We start from the raw sequence: 15,391 nt of genomic DNA on the forward strand, positions 1-15,391 counted from the left end.
CATAAGATGTCGGAGGTGGGTTAAGCTGAAAGTGCATTACATGTCGGAGGTGAGCTGACCAGGTAGCGCATCACATGTCGGAGGTGGGTATAGCTGGTAGTGCATCACATGTCGGAGGTGAGCTTACCAGGTAGCGCATCACATGTCGGAGGTGGGTATAGCTGGTATTGAATCAGATGTCGGAAGTGGATATAGCTGGAAGCGCATCACATGTCAGAGTTGGGTAAAGCTGGTAGTGCATCACATGTCAAAGGTGAGCTTAGCTGGTTGTGCATCACATGTCGGAGGTGGGTATAGCTTGTAGCGCATCATGTGTCGGAGGTGGGTATAGTGCGTAGCGCGTCACATGTCGGAGGTGAGCTAAGCTGGTAGTGCATCATATGTCGGAGGTGGGTTCAGCTGGTAGTGCATCACATGTCGGAGGTGAGCTTAGCTTGTAGAGCATCATATGTCGGAGGTGAGCTTAGCTGGTAGTGCATCACATGTTAGAGGTGAGCTTACCAGGTAGTGCATCATATGTCGGAGGTGAGCTTAGTTGGTAGTGCATCACATGTCAAAGGTGAGCTTACCAGGTAGGGCATCATATGTCGGGGTGGGTTCAGCTGGTAGTGCATCACATGCCGGAGGTGATTTTAGCTGGTAATGCATCACATGTCGGAGGTGAGCTTAGCTGGCAGCGCATAACATGTCGACGGTGAGCTAAGCTGGTAGTGCATCATATGTCGAAGGCGGGTTCAGCTGGTAGTGCATCACATGTCGGAGTTAATTTTAGCTGGTAGTGAATCACATGTCGGACTTGAGCTTAGGTGGTAGTGCATCACATGTCGGAGGTGAGCTTAGCTGGTAGTGCATCACATGTCGGAGGTGAGCTAAGCTGGTAGTACATCAGATGTCTGAGGTGAGCTTAGCTGGTAGTGCATCATATGTCGGAGGTGAGCTTAGGTGGTAGTGCATCATATGTCGGAGGTGGGTTCAGCTGGTAGTGCATCAAATGTCGGAGGTAAGCTTAGCTGGCAGTGCATCAAATGTCGGAGGTGAGCTTAGCTGGTAGTGCATCATATGTCTGAGGTGAGCTTAGCTGGTGGTGCATCACATGTCGGAGGTGAGCTTAGCTGGTAGTGCTTCATATGTCGGAGGTGAGCTTAGCTGGTAATGCATCACATGTCGGAGGTTGGTTCAGCTGGTAGTGCATCACATGTCGGAGGTGGGTTCAGCTGGTAGTGCATCATATGTCGGAGGTGAGCTTAGCTGGTAGTGCATCACATGTCGGAGGTGGTTTCAGCTGGTAGTGCATCACATGTCGGAGGTGGGTATAGCTGGTAGTGCATCACATGTCGGAGGTGAGGTTAGCTGGTAGTGCATCACTTGTCAGAGGTTGGTTCAGCTGGTAGTGCATCACATGTCGGAGGTGGGTATAGCTGATAGTGCATCAAATGTCGGAGGTTAGCTTAGCTGGTAGTGCTTCACATGTCAGAGGTTAGCTTACCAGATAGTGCATCACATGTCGGAGGTGAGCTTAGCTGGTAGTGCATCACATGTCGGAGGTGGGTTCAGCTGGTAGTGCATCACATATCGGAGGTGAGCTTAGCTGGTAGTGCATAACATATCGGAGGTGGGTATAGCTGGTAGTGCATCACATGTCGGAGGTGGGTATAGCTGGTAGTGCATAACATATCGGAGGTGGGTTCAGCTGGTAGTGCATCACATGTCGGAGGTGGGTTCAGCTGGTTGTGCATAACATATCGGAGGTGGGTATAGCTGGTAGTGCATCACATGTCGGAGGTGGTTATAGCTGGTTGTGCATCACATGTCGGAGGTGGGTTCAGCTGGTAGTGCATCACATGTCGGAGGTGAGCTTACCAGATAGTGCATCACATGTCGGAGGTGAGCTTAGCTGGTAGTGCATCACATGTCGGAGGTGGGTTTAGCTGGTAGTGCATCACATGTCGGAGGTGAGCTTAGCTGGTAGTGCATCACATGTCGGAGGTGAGCTTAGCTGGTAGCGCATCATATGCCGGAATTGTGTATAGCTGGAAGCGTATCAGATGTCGGAGGTTAGCTTAGCTGGTAGCGCATCATATGTCGGAGGTGGGTTCAGCAGGTAGTGCATCACATATCGGAGGTGGGTATAGCTGGTAGTGCATCACATATCGGAGGTGGTTATAGCTGATTGTGCATCACATGTCGGAGGTGTGTTCAGCTGGTAGTGCATCACATGTCGGAGGTGAGTTAACCAGATAGTGCATCACATGTCGGAGGTGAGCTTAGCTGGTAGTGCATCACATGTCGGAGGTGAGCTTACCAGATAGTGCATCACATGTCGGAGGTGAGCTTAGCTGGTAGGTCATCACATGTCGGAGGTGAGCTTAGCTGGTAGTGCATCATATGCCGGAATTGTGTATAGCTGGTAGCGTATCAGATGTCGGAGGTTAGCTTAGCTGGTAGCGCATCATATGTCGGAGGTGGGTTCAGCAGGTAGTGCATCACATATCGGAGGTGGGTATAGCTGGTAGTGCATCACATATCGGAGGTGGTTATAGCTGATTGTGTATCACATGTCGGAGGTGGGTTCAGCTGGTAGTGCATCACATATCGGAGGTGAGCTTACCAGATAGTGCATCACATGTCGGAGGTGAGCTTAGCTGGTAGTGCATCACATGTCGGAGGTGAGCTTACCAGATAGTGCATCACATTTCGGAGGTGAGCTTAGCTGGTAGTGCATCACATGTCGGAGGTGAGCTTAGCTGGTAGTGCATCACATGTCGGAGGTGAGCTTAGCTGGTAGCGCATCATATGCCGGAACTGTGTATAGCTGGTAGCGTATCACATGTCGGAGGTTAGCTTAGCTGGTAGCGCATTATATGTCGGAGGTGGGTATAGCTGGTAGCTCATCAAATGTCGGAGGTTGGTTCAGCTGGTATCGCATCTTATGTCTGAGGTGAGTATAAATAGAAGGGCATCACATGTAAAAGGTGGGTATAGCTGGTAACGCATCACATGTCGGATTGAGCTTAGCTGGTAGTGCAAGTAAACAAAGTTTCAAAATTTTAACCCAATGTGCATTTTTTCTCTCCAAAATATCGACTGACTAATACGACTTAAAATAACGTTGGATAATAGTTGGATTTGAAAGTGTTTTAGTCGTCATATCTCAACGGGGTACGACCATTATCAAATAAAGAATATCTGTTATATCCAACGCGTTCGATTTATAATCAAATTTCAAAATCTTAAATATGAAGTTTTTGTTTTATATTCACATGCTACTCAGACAGAAATAAGTATTAATACATTTTACATGTAATGCATTAAACATAATTTATGACACCCATTGCTTAGGATCAGAAAGTGTTCTGTTATGCACCATTAGCATCAATTTAAAGGGGCTCACTGTTTTTTTGTAAATGGTCTTTTATATGACGAAATAAAGTGTGGCAAATCATAAGGAGGATTGTTACAACTAAGATACTGATGGCTAGAGCCCTTCAATAAATGTTCGTATATTCTCAAATATTGTATTCAATTTTGAAGAGCGTTAGAACGCTTTTACATTTATGTTTAAGTATTCCGTTTCACGACAATACAAAATTGTTTTGTCAATGAAAAGCCTTTTTTAAAAAAAAAAAAACCTATTGATCTGATAACGAATCTTAAATGCTTCCGATATCTATTTACCTAACAAAAATATTTCAGATTTATTTATTTATTTTATTGTTTCTAAATTGCTAAGTTTGATTTCCCTTAAATTCTGGAAAAGGCGTCTCTGCTTAATAGCAACTGTTCATTAACAGCAACACTGTTATGTCAAAAATAGTGTTGACGGTTAAAATATCCATCAGTTTATGTAAGAGTCCTAATTAAGTGGTCGAGCAGTTTTATTGTCAGTTTTCTGTTTTTGATTGTTCTGTTCCCCACTTAAACAAGGGGTTTTATATTTCATTTGTATTTTTTCAGCAATTTCGTTGTCAAAGATAAAAATAATTATAGTATATGTATTATTGTTTTTCGATGCATTACCGTAAAAAGGAAATCAAATCCAAAAATATGAATGAGCCCCTTTAAGACAAACGATAATCTTTAGCAACTAAAAAACCCTCAACAGAACTTTGAGACAAAAGAGCACAAGCCATCATTACGGATTGAGGAAATGCGCTATAAGCCCATACTTTATTATCGCGGACAAGTTCAATGTCGCAAGAGAAAGAGCATACACGGTGCGGAATTAAATCGCATGCACATTTTCTAAGGTAGTGTACGCTGTGTTCTGCTGACGGTGCCCAAGAGGACGAGCATACACAGTGCGGAATGAAGTCGCATGCACATCTTCTAAGGTAGTGTACGCTGTGTTCTGCTGACGGTGCCCAAGAGGACGAGCATACACAGTGCGGAATGAAATCGCATGCAAATCTTTTAAGGTAGTGTACGCTGTGTTCTGCTGACGGTGCCAAAATACATAAACGTTGGGGAAACGTGGCACATTTAATCTAAGCCACCTTTTGAACATATCTCATATCTGCACAAGAAACAACGACTCGGTTGTCGATAACTTTAACAGTAACTACCATTACGTCACAGACTTAGCCATATTCGGCCTGAGGAGTTTAAACGGGATCGAACAGTACAGAAAAATCAGCTCCATAAGAGATATCGAAAAACAAGCTGTGGACATACCAACCATACGGCGCCAACACAGAAAAGTTAAATGTTGGAATAATGCGCCAAGACTCAAGGGAACGTTCACAGTGATCTGACGTCAAAAGTACTTTAGCGTCTTTCTATATGTCGACGCCTGTATATAGGGAATCAAAAGTGAAAAATCGCAATTTAAGTTTTTAACTGTGCACGAAACAGAACTGTTTGGGATCGTTTCAGTGATCTTTGGATGGAAAGCACCGGGAATTGGTTATTTACTCTGATGTGATCAAAATATGAACCAGTATGGAAATTTAAAGTAATACCATTTAGCCAATGGTGAAGCCATTTAAAATAATAAAATGAACAATGTAGATACATTTAAACAGACAAACACATTTTAAGATATAAACTTAGTCCTAGATAACATTTGAATGTGTGTTTTTGCATATGAAAGCAACAAATCAATTTATATAGCACGATAAGGAAAGAGGTATATATCTTTACAACGATTTTAATTCTTACATTTATAAACATAGATACATCAGAAATGATTTTTACAAAATGCATCGGGTGTACAGAGAAGGATTCTGTTTGCAATTTTAATGTAATATGATGTTAACTCAATTGACTTTAATGAAAACAAATCAAAACATATAATGTGTGTACTGATAAAGAGTTTAACCTTTTTGAATGTTTTTTTTATCTACTAGACCACAAATTCCCATATCTAAATTAGAATATTTTCATCTGTACACTAACCATATGCTGTTTTGAACATAATAAGTTAAATCAGTAAAACATAATAAAGCATCAAAATTAAAAGAGCAACAACATGTTGTTGGCTTCAACCTATATTGAGTTTACGACTTTACAATGTAAACGCTTCACTGTCGCTTAAAAAATAGTTATCCGGTTTCACTTTTAAAACCAATTGGCATATCCGCTTTAACCACAATTGTCCGTCTTTATCAGAAGATGCATGGAGCGAACGCTTGTTATATTGTTGACTGCTAAAATAGCATTTAGTTAAAATTTAACTGTGTATATTTTGAGTTGTGTGAAATTAATAATTCACTTGCTTTAACTATTTAATTAACCAACGAATCAATGTGCTTCTTTTGTTTGTTCTATCCGAACATGTGAATACAAGACGGAGTATATAATGGAGTTTCCGATAATACTAACAGTGTTGACTTATTTATAGAACACATTCTATCATTGACCAGCAGGACATGATTACCGATGTCGAGTCTTTCCTGCATTGTAATGATAAAGCGTGGCAACAAATTTATAATCATAGGACTAGTAGTGGTATGCATTTTTGTGTTTGTTCCTCATCACATGAGGGGAGAGGCTGTTCCCCGTAGGCTGGACATGTTGCCGCGTGCGGACGGAAGGGCTGTAGTAAGTGATCCAGCGGAAAGGCTACTACTTTATTGGAAGCCATTTAATGGAAATGTTTTTTTAAAAGCAGAACAGAGCTGTTTGAAATCGTGTCCAGTGAAATGTAACATAACGGATGACAAAAACATGTTCTATGAAGCTGATTTAATCAATTACCACTTGACGGATTTATGGCCGGACAACTGGCACATCGATACCTCGAAGACGATTGAATTTCCGGCATATCGCCGAAAGGAACAGATATGGGTGCTAACTAACCAAGAGCCTCCTTCAAACTTGTTTGGAAATCTCAGGGTTTTTGATAGACTGTTTAACTGGACTATGTGGTATCGAACTGATTCAGTGGTTCCTTTCCAGTATGGTTGGTCAGTTGCTTTGACAGAAGATGAGTCGTCAAGTTCAACAAAAGATTTGAAAAGACGTAACTTTTACCGAGAGAAAAGTAGAAACATTACTGGTAGGATAAGTAACTGTGGGGATGCCTCGAGGAGATACAGACTGGTTTACAAAATGCAACAACATCTAGATATCGATATGTATGGCGGATGTTACTCCAAAAAATGCTATCATGAAAACTGCAACCAACCTTTAGAAGAATACCGATTCTACCTAGCCTTTGAGAACTCACTGTGCACTGATTATGTCACTGAAAAATACTGGGATGCTATAAGTAGGGATCAAATTCCAATTGTTAACTGGGAATATCAGCATGTGAAAAATGTAGTTATTCCTAATTCTTTTATCAGTGTTCATGACTTTGGAGACATCGAGTCTTTCGTTGACTACTTAGAACAGGTGATGACAAATGAAACTCTTTACAATAGTTATTTCGACTGGCGAGGCCACTTCCGAACGGAGCGGCGCTGCTCTAGTTGTCTGCTGTGCCAGGCCCTTTACGCAGATACCTCGAGACGGGTTGTGGCCGACCTCGAAGGCTGGGTACGCGCGGACATATGTCCCAAAGTACAGGTACGTGTGTGCTAGATACCGACCGAATTGTCCAAAGTTCTTACAGTCCATGGTTTATAGTATAAACGGTCAAAGGTCGCGACATTACTTACACTGAAAGGTCCACGGCCTTAACGGTCCATTGGCCAAATAATTACAACCATGGGCATCATAATTAATTCATTGCTTCAGTTGTTCTTGGGAATATCGAGTTCTGGTCAATTGATTTCTGAATGGCAGTCGATTTGACATTTCAGGAGTTGAATAAGCTGGTGTTGGATATCGATCGACGACTCTTCGAGTGGGGGATATGATCTACTAATGTCAATAGTCTCTGACCTGGCATTCTGCTGAAATATCGACCGATGTACCAACTAAGAAGTGGTGGATGTTTCAAATGATCCCACCATTTGCGACTGTTCTGTGATTTCCGTATTGGTTCGGGAAAGGATATTCGAAGTAATGCACCAGTAATACCCCGGATTTTGGGATGTGTTAATTTCACATAACATCTATATACTGTTTTCAAACTAAAGATATTCTTCCTGAAAAGCTAAATTTTCACAGTAAACATATCATTATAGAAGCCATAACAGTTTATGATAATAATAAATCTTTAAATGGAATACTGTTTACAGTACCTGGCTGTCTTTTTGCAATATTGTGCAGATATACTTATTACTTCCGAGGTACATTAGTATAAAGGGATGGTGGCATGAAACATTTGTGACTTGGTGCATGTGTTTTACATGCACATTAACTTCAGAGAAATCAAAGATCAAAGAGATATGATGATGATGGAATTATGTCGAAAATCGATCGCATAGTCACTGGATCGATGTATTTCTACCAGGTTGTAAATCCTTAAAAAATGGAAAAATATATTGGAACATCAATATTCGTTATATAGTATTCAGCTAATAAGCTCAAGCTAACATAAAATTGAATTAAAACACGTTTCCGAACCGTTCATTTCGATTACATCATTAATTATTTATCGAAATGGTCTAACTGTAATTTTCGGTGATCGATTTTATCTTTTGATCGATTTTCAATCCAAGAAAGATTATCAGATTTCGAAAACTGAATTCCGAGATTTAGTGTGATTTATAGTTATTGTCGATATGGTGAATATGCAATGAATTATCGGCTGTAAATACGCGTATTGTGGAATTTTGTTTGAATGGCTTAGTGTGTTGACACTGTAAACGTTGAAGCAACATCAGCCCTTTCTTCAAGTGTCTGTTCAAACAGAATACTTTATGTATATGAGCTCATCGTTTTCAAACAGGAAGATCTGAACGTCAATCTGACGCGAAAAAAACTTCCCGGTTTATTTGCTATGATGTATATATCGCTCAACCACAAACAAGCTGTGTACACTCACACATTTGTTCTTGTCTATAAAAAGTGCTTACACGTAGCTGAGATAATGTATATACATGTCCACGAGTCATAGGCAACAGGTTGTTCAAATTTTCGTTTACGCTTAACTAATCGTTTGTAGGTTATTTTATATTCACTAATTATTGATCTGTAATTTTTATTCTTATCACAGTTAAAGACATATAAAGCATTTTTGAACACCAATTTGGCCTTTCGGCACGCTTGGTCAAATCACTCGGACTTTTTAAAATGACTATTTCGTGGTCGATTTGAGTTATTAACACGGCCATTTTTACAAAATAACGGGTCCGCAACGTCCCTTATTGAACATGTAAACTCACGAACACTATTTTCAACACAGTCTGCACTATGTTAATCAAGACTATGTCATGGTCACTCTAAACAATTATCAACATTTTTTTCAAAATGCGGCGTGAAGTTAGCAGCCTGGCGGCCTACCGGCCTAGCGGCCTTCAATTGGTTTCTATTTCAATTTCAAAGTATTTATACATGCGTATCTTTCTATAACAATGATTAATTTATGGTTTCTATTCACAAATCAAGATCCTTTAGCGAAAACCTGCATGTCCCCCAAAACACGACCAAGCTGCCTAAACAATCCATTATAGCGAATATCAGCATTTTTGTATTTAGCAAAATTGTTAAACCATATATTGATCATTGTTTTAGAAGAAAATGCAAGTATAAATGCTTTGAAATAGAAACCAATTTTAAGCCGCTGGGCCGCTGGGCCGCTCGGCCTGTCGGCCGCTGACTTCCCGCCGCCAGGCCGCTTGGCCGCTGAACTGGTTGATCGACTTTTAAGACAATTGTTGTCGCTTCAGGATGTTAATTTCTGAATGAAATACATTTATTTATCGTTGTTTTCAAGAAAACGCATAAAAAGATTTTTAGGCAGCGAGTTATTGGGAAATGCAGATATTCGCTAAAGGATGTTGATGTTTTTGCATACAAGTATATAAAAGCTTTCAAAAAGAAACCAATTTTAGGCCGCTAGGCCGCCGGGCCGCTAACTTCACGTCGCTGGGCCGCTAGGCCGCTGAACTGCTTGATAAAATGTTGATAATAGAGTGATAATTTTTTGTGCATAAAACAGTAAATATATCATTGTTTAAGAAGAACAGGCATGTTTACATACTTTGAAATAGCTGACTGCTTGATCGAGTTATTTGAAAAAAATGTTGATAATACCTTCAGAGTGATAATTTGTGCATACAACAGTTAATATATCATTGTTTTAGAAGAAAAGGCATGTATACATGCTTTGAAATAGGATACCATTTTAGTCCGCTACACTGCTAGGCCGCCAGGGCGCTTACTTCACGCCGCTAGGCCGCTAAACTGCTCTATCCCCTTTTTTATTAATGTTTTCAGTCGCTTCAAATCGATAATTTGTGCATCAAAAAAGTTAATTTATAATTGTTTTATCTGAAAACGTATAGAAAAATGCTTTGAATTTAAAACATTTTAAGGCCGCTATGTAAATGTATGAATGCATTTTTTTATATTTATCATTGTTTTCCAAAAAAAATCGCATAAACAATTGCTTTGAAATAGAGAAAAAAAATAAGCCGCTAGGCAGCCAACTTCACGCCGCTAGGCCTCCAGGTTGCTAACTTCACGCCGCTAAGCCGCTAACTTTACGTACATTATCAAATGTAATAGTCTAATAGTAAAATGCCTGGACTAGAACTGTGGCTATTACTTTAAATAAAGTTCTATTTTTAACTTTTGAGATTGTTTATTATTGGATCAAGCTACAAAGTTATGTTTAACTTCCTGAATTGTTTGCACTGCAATATACCGACAATAGTGTTTTTTAATGTTCGAAACATCAGATTGGATGGTTTTGAGAAGCGCAGAGTCAGATGATTGCTGCTTAGATATTTTCAGAACTTCAGTACTTAGGTTTGTTACTAAGGCGAGGATATCTGGTTTTGTGACTTCTTGCTGCGTAAGGTCATTATCGATAATAATAGTTTCATGAGAGGCAGTGTTAGCAAATACGTCGTAAACATCCTTCGTGTTCTCTCCGGAGATGTATGCGTTAAGTACATAGCAGTCTATAGCACACTTCCGTTCTCGTGATGTCTGCGAGGATGTTTTGCGATTTATAAGGCGGGTCTGTGGACATCCGGGTAGTTCGCGCGCTCTGTCGGCGAGTTTATTCCTGTAGCTGTCAATGCGACGATAATTGTTGTTACAAACGCTTAATAGCTGTCTAACATAGTCGTCTTTAGCTAAGTCAGCTAGTTTGCTGTCCATGTCTTGGAAAACCCGTTGGGGTAGAAACGTCTGGGAGCAGTCTTCATCGGAATAGCCGGAAGCTATTGCAAACGTGGTCGATAAACCAGTCAAGACAAGCAGTAGTAACAACGACACTCATGCATATAAACCAGTGGAAAGTGCAGAGCCTCCAGCAGCTCCAGCTTCACTGGAACGTCCGCGCGCAACGTCAGGAAAAACAGGGTCCAGTGAACATACCGGTTTCACTGCCGCCAGAAGGAGAAAGAACGTCTCGTACTACATCGGGAACATTGATCATAGGACCACGGAGAATGATATATACACATATTTCAAGGACAACGATGTTTATGTATCCTATATTCGTGTCTTCCATGGCCGATTTGGCTCATCGGCGAAAGTTAACGTGCCAGAGGATCTTGAACCAATTATTAACGACGCGTATTTCTGGCCTGACGGCATTTCTTACAGAAAATGAAAGTCCAAAGAGGACCATATTCGCGAGCGAACATCAAATATACGCTCGCGGTCCCGTTACCAATACCAGCGTAATGACAGTTATGATGGCTACGGTGACTACGAAGATGACAGTTATCACTTTAAATCGGCCTCTAACGATCGATACCGGTCCGATAGATATAGTGACTGCAGTGGACGCATGCGTGACGATACTTGGCGTAACCATGATAACAGTTACAGTGAAAACCAGGAGCGACACACGTACTGGGATGGACAACAACCGGAAGAGGACACTGACGATTGGAATCCTGCGTCATACTAGAGTTATCTGCGCTTTTTGATAGTTTATATATTTATGTATAGTGTCAAATTTGAATAATGTTTAGGTTCACGATGATTGCGCACCTACTTATTTTAATCTATGTTATGTCATTGAATCTTCTTTGTTGGAATTGTAGGGGTGTTATGTCATCAGCCTACCCTTTAGCAAAAATGTTAGATCAGTATAGTGTGGATATTGCACTTATAAATGAGCATAAACCTTTACCTAGATCTGCAATGTTTATGAATAGCATTCACTCAGATTACGATTGTTTTGTTAATACTGACGAAAATGTAGATAATTTTGGTCCAGTTATGTGCGGAAAAGCAGGCACAGCGATTATGTTTAAGAAATAACTCTCATTTAGCATAAATCAGTTACCTCATAAAGAAAACCATCGTATACTTGGAATTGAGTTTAAATGTCATGATAGATTGCCCTTATATATGTTTTGTGTGTATATGCCATCGTGTAACAACATAGAATACTATAAGTCGGTTTTAAGTGAAATCCAGTCATTAATAGCCTATTACACCCAGGTTGGGGACGTTTTACTGGCAGGGGATTTCAATGGACAGCTAATTGGAAACCATGAGTTCAAGAGTGATAACACCAAGTCCAGATTGCTGACAGAATTAATAATGAACAATAACTTGGTATCATTACAACATGTACGTGGAAATAGATATGACGGTACGTTTGTGCCAACGGGGAAAGTAATCGACCACATATTGCTTGAATCATCATGTGTTACTTTGTGTACTAACTTTATAATTGAAGACAGTGCAAACATTATGACATCAGACCACTTGCCACTAGTCTGCAGTCTGAGTATGAATCCTATCCGAAAACCGGATCCACCACTACGTGTCAGCGTTGCTTGGAATAAAAGTACAATTGAAAATTATCATAGCTATCAATATATGTTACAAAATGAACTGAACTGTATACTCATAGTTGAAAGTACAAAATGCTGTCCAGACTTTCTTTACGAATTAATAACTAATGCAATACACCGTGCAGCTAGTATTCTTCCAGTAAGCAAATATAATAAAAGGGCAAAACCCTACTGGTGTGAAGAAGTAAAAGCCGCCCACACAAAGGCGCGCCATCTACGCCGATTATGGATCAATGAGGGTAGACCGAGAGGCTATATCAACGATTCATTTTATGGATACAAAGCCGCTAAAAGGGAATTTAGACGAGTTCAGCGCTGTAAACAAAACGAATTTGAAAACAAAGCTATCGATGACCTGAACATGGCTGCAGAGCTAGACTACCGATTATTTTGGAAACTACTCCGAAAACGAAGCGGTAAAAAACCATTAATGTGTAACGAATTATCTGTTGATAACAAAACATACGCAAATGAGAACGTTATAAGAGGTTTTGAAACATATTTTACCAGGGTGTTTGAAGATAAATTCGTGAATAAGGATGAAAAACATAACGAAGATTTACAAACATTTTTATGGGAAGATAACGATATAGCAATGTCACTAGAAATTACGAAAGAAGTTACAAACGAAGAAATTACCAGCGCAGTGAGAAGCCTGAAACTTCGTAAAAGCCCCGGAATCGATAACGTTTTAAATGAGCACATAAAACATGGTGGTGAAGTATTGACAACAGCATTAGCTATTCTTATCAACTCCGTGCTGTACAACGAACGACACCAGCCTTCTTATCCCTATTTACAAAGGCAAAGGCAAAGGCAAAGACAAGACCGACCCTGGCAGTTACAGGCCCGTCTCCCTCAGTCCATGCTTAAGCAAACTATTTGAAAAGGTTATATTTAACAGAATCAATGACGTTATAAAATCGCAGCACATAAACTTTCCCAATGAACAACAACAAGGTTTCCGTAAAGGCCTCAGCTGTGTTACCACCGAGTTTAATCTACAAGAGACTATTTATCAACAAATAGAACGAAACAGCAACGTGTACGTAGGCATGCTTGATCAGAAGGCTGCGTTTGATGTTGTGTGGCATGATGGACTATTCTTAAAGCTTGGCCAGTTTGGAATTGTCGGAAAAGCCCTCCGTACACTTAAAGCATCTTATAGCGATCTTAAATGCGTTGTTAAGCTTAATGGCGATACATCAGATAGCATCAACATACAAAAATCAGTTCGCCAAGAAGGTGTTTTATCTACATTTTACTATTTAATCTACGTCGACAACCTTCAGAAAGATCTTGAGATCAGTAACAAAGGCTGTTGTGTTCTTTTAACCAAGTCCGGCAATCCTGCATACGCCGATGATATTGCCCTGTTGGCGTTATCTCCCTTGAATCTTCAGAAAATGATGGACATTGTATATCGATACTGTAAGTCATGGCGAATAGACATGAATGTAAACAAGTCAGAAATAATCGTCTTTACATGGAATCGTGATCCACCCAAAGTTGCAATAATGTATGGTGACCAGATAATCCCTCAAACTAATAGTGCGAACCACCTGGGTGTGAAACAAGTTTCTAACATGAAGTGCAAAGCACAAATTGAAGAGAGATGCCAAAAAGCTAAAAATGCTTTTTTTGCAATGACTGCTCAAGGTGTACATCCACATGGTCTTAATCCATTAGTTTCGGTTAATCTCTATGTTAAAATCATAATGCCAATTGTTCTCTTTTGTAGTGAATTATGTAATAATCTTGTACAAAGCGATATAGCTTCAGTTAATCGCTTACAGCATTTTATGGTTAAGAAAATTCAGGGATTTTCGCACGAGATCTGATATGTGTGAATCAATGCTTGGGCTTCATAAATTGTATACATCGGTGATAAGTAAGAAATTGCTATTCTTACATTTGATACTTTGTCTAGACTCTAAATGCACCACTAAGAATATTTTTTACGACGATACTTTCAGTTTGTAACAGATAGAAATGTTTCTTTAGGTTTTATTCCTGATATATGTAAAATCCTATGTACATATGGACTTCAAAGCTTTATCAACAATGCTTTAGTTAATCCAGAACGAATTCCCTCTAGACGTCAATGGAAACATACAGTTAAAACTATTGTTTCATTGAAAGATACCTCATTATGGTCATCACGAACTTTGTCAGACGAGGATTTTAGTCTATTCAGAATTTTGCAACCGCGTGTAAGTAGAGCAACAGTGCATGCTATATTTGACTCAAACTGTTATAAACATATTCGAATGTTTATTGCAAAACTGTGGTGCAAAAGGCCACCACAATTGCCACAACGATGTGCGAAAACAATTCTTGCGACGATCGTTTGCATTTATTTATAACTGTCTCGTGAATAGTGCATAATTGTGTTCGATACAAGACTTATACCTTAAGTTTGATGCAAAGGATACAAACACAATCTCAATATGCATGTTGATATGATATGCTAATTTTTGTGTATGTACATATATCATGTATATAGATATCATGCCTTCATAGTAACTATTTGTACATAATATGAATATCACCGTTAATGGTGGAAATAAAGATGAGTTGAGTTGAGTAGTAGTTGCAACAAATAAGATATCAGATTTTACAGACGTTGCAAGATACATGATCACATAACTACATACTATGTCAAACAGAAATCGGAAACATATTAACAATCCAACCCAATATGATATATTTGCAATCAAATTAAGAAATGAAAAATATAATTAACTGCTTGTTAGTTAGATGTTTACAACTTGAGATTATAAAATCCTATCAAAATGGCCACCAGCACTGGTTTCTACTACTATAACATATAGTTTAACATTTCGTCACAATCGAGCTAAAGGAATTCAGTATAAATTTAAAAATGTTTTAATTATAACTCGTTATTGATTGTAAATAGTAATAATGTAATGATGCACGTGTTTTTAATTTATCTTAAATTTATTCAATTTATGAACGCAAAACGCTTCAGCTATTTATTGCCCGTGCTCTATTAAACATCGCTATATCTTGACTACAAAGGAAACCTGCAAACGACTGATAAAGAAAATAAA

General features: G+C 39.4%; 1 protein-coding gene across 1 annotated transcript; it reads left to right on the forward strand.

The window, feature by feature from the left end:
• The first annotated feature begins 5,619 nt into the window (after positions 1-5,619).
• On the forward strand, positions 5,620-7,883 carry LOC128227603 (alpha-(1,3)-fucosyltransferase C-like). The gene is made up of 2 exons (XM_052938296.1): positions 5,620-7,008; positions 7,245-7,883. Exons 1-2 carry the CDS (start codon positions 5,878-5,880, stop codon positions 7,299-7,301), a joined length of 1,188 nt encoding a protein of 395 aa, XP_052794256.1. The 5' UTR covers positions 5,620-5,877; the 3' UTR covers positions 7,302-7,883.
• The last annotated feature ends 7,508 nt before the right edge of the window (positions 7,884-15,391 follow it).

Source organism: Mya arenaria, chromosome 3 (genome assembly GCF_026914265.1).
Source record: "Mya arenaria isolate MELC-2E11 chromosome 3, ASM2691426v1".
Lineage (NCBI taxonomy): Eukaryota > Metazoa > Mollusca > Bivalvia > Myida > Myidae > Mya > Mya arenaria.

Coding starts and splice junctions, on each gene's coding strand:
- LOC128227603 (XM_052938296.1), top strand. CDS start 5,878: ATGTCGAGTCTTTCCTGCATTGTAATGATAAAGCGTGGCAACAAATTT. Junction 7,009..7,244: donor ACATATGTCCCAAAGTACAG/GTACGTGTGTGC, acceptor TTGACATTTCAG/GAGTTGAATAAGCTGGTGTT.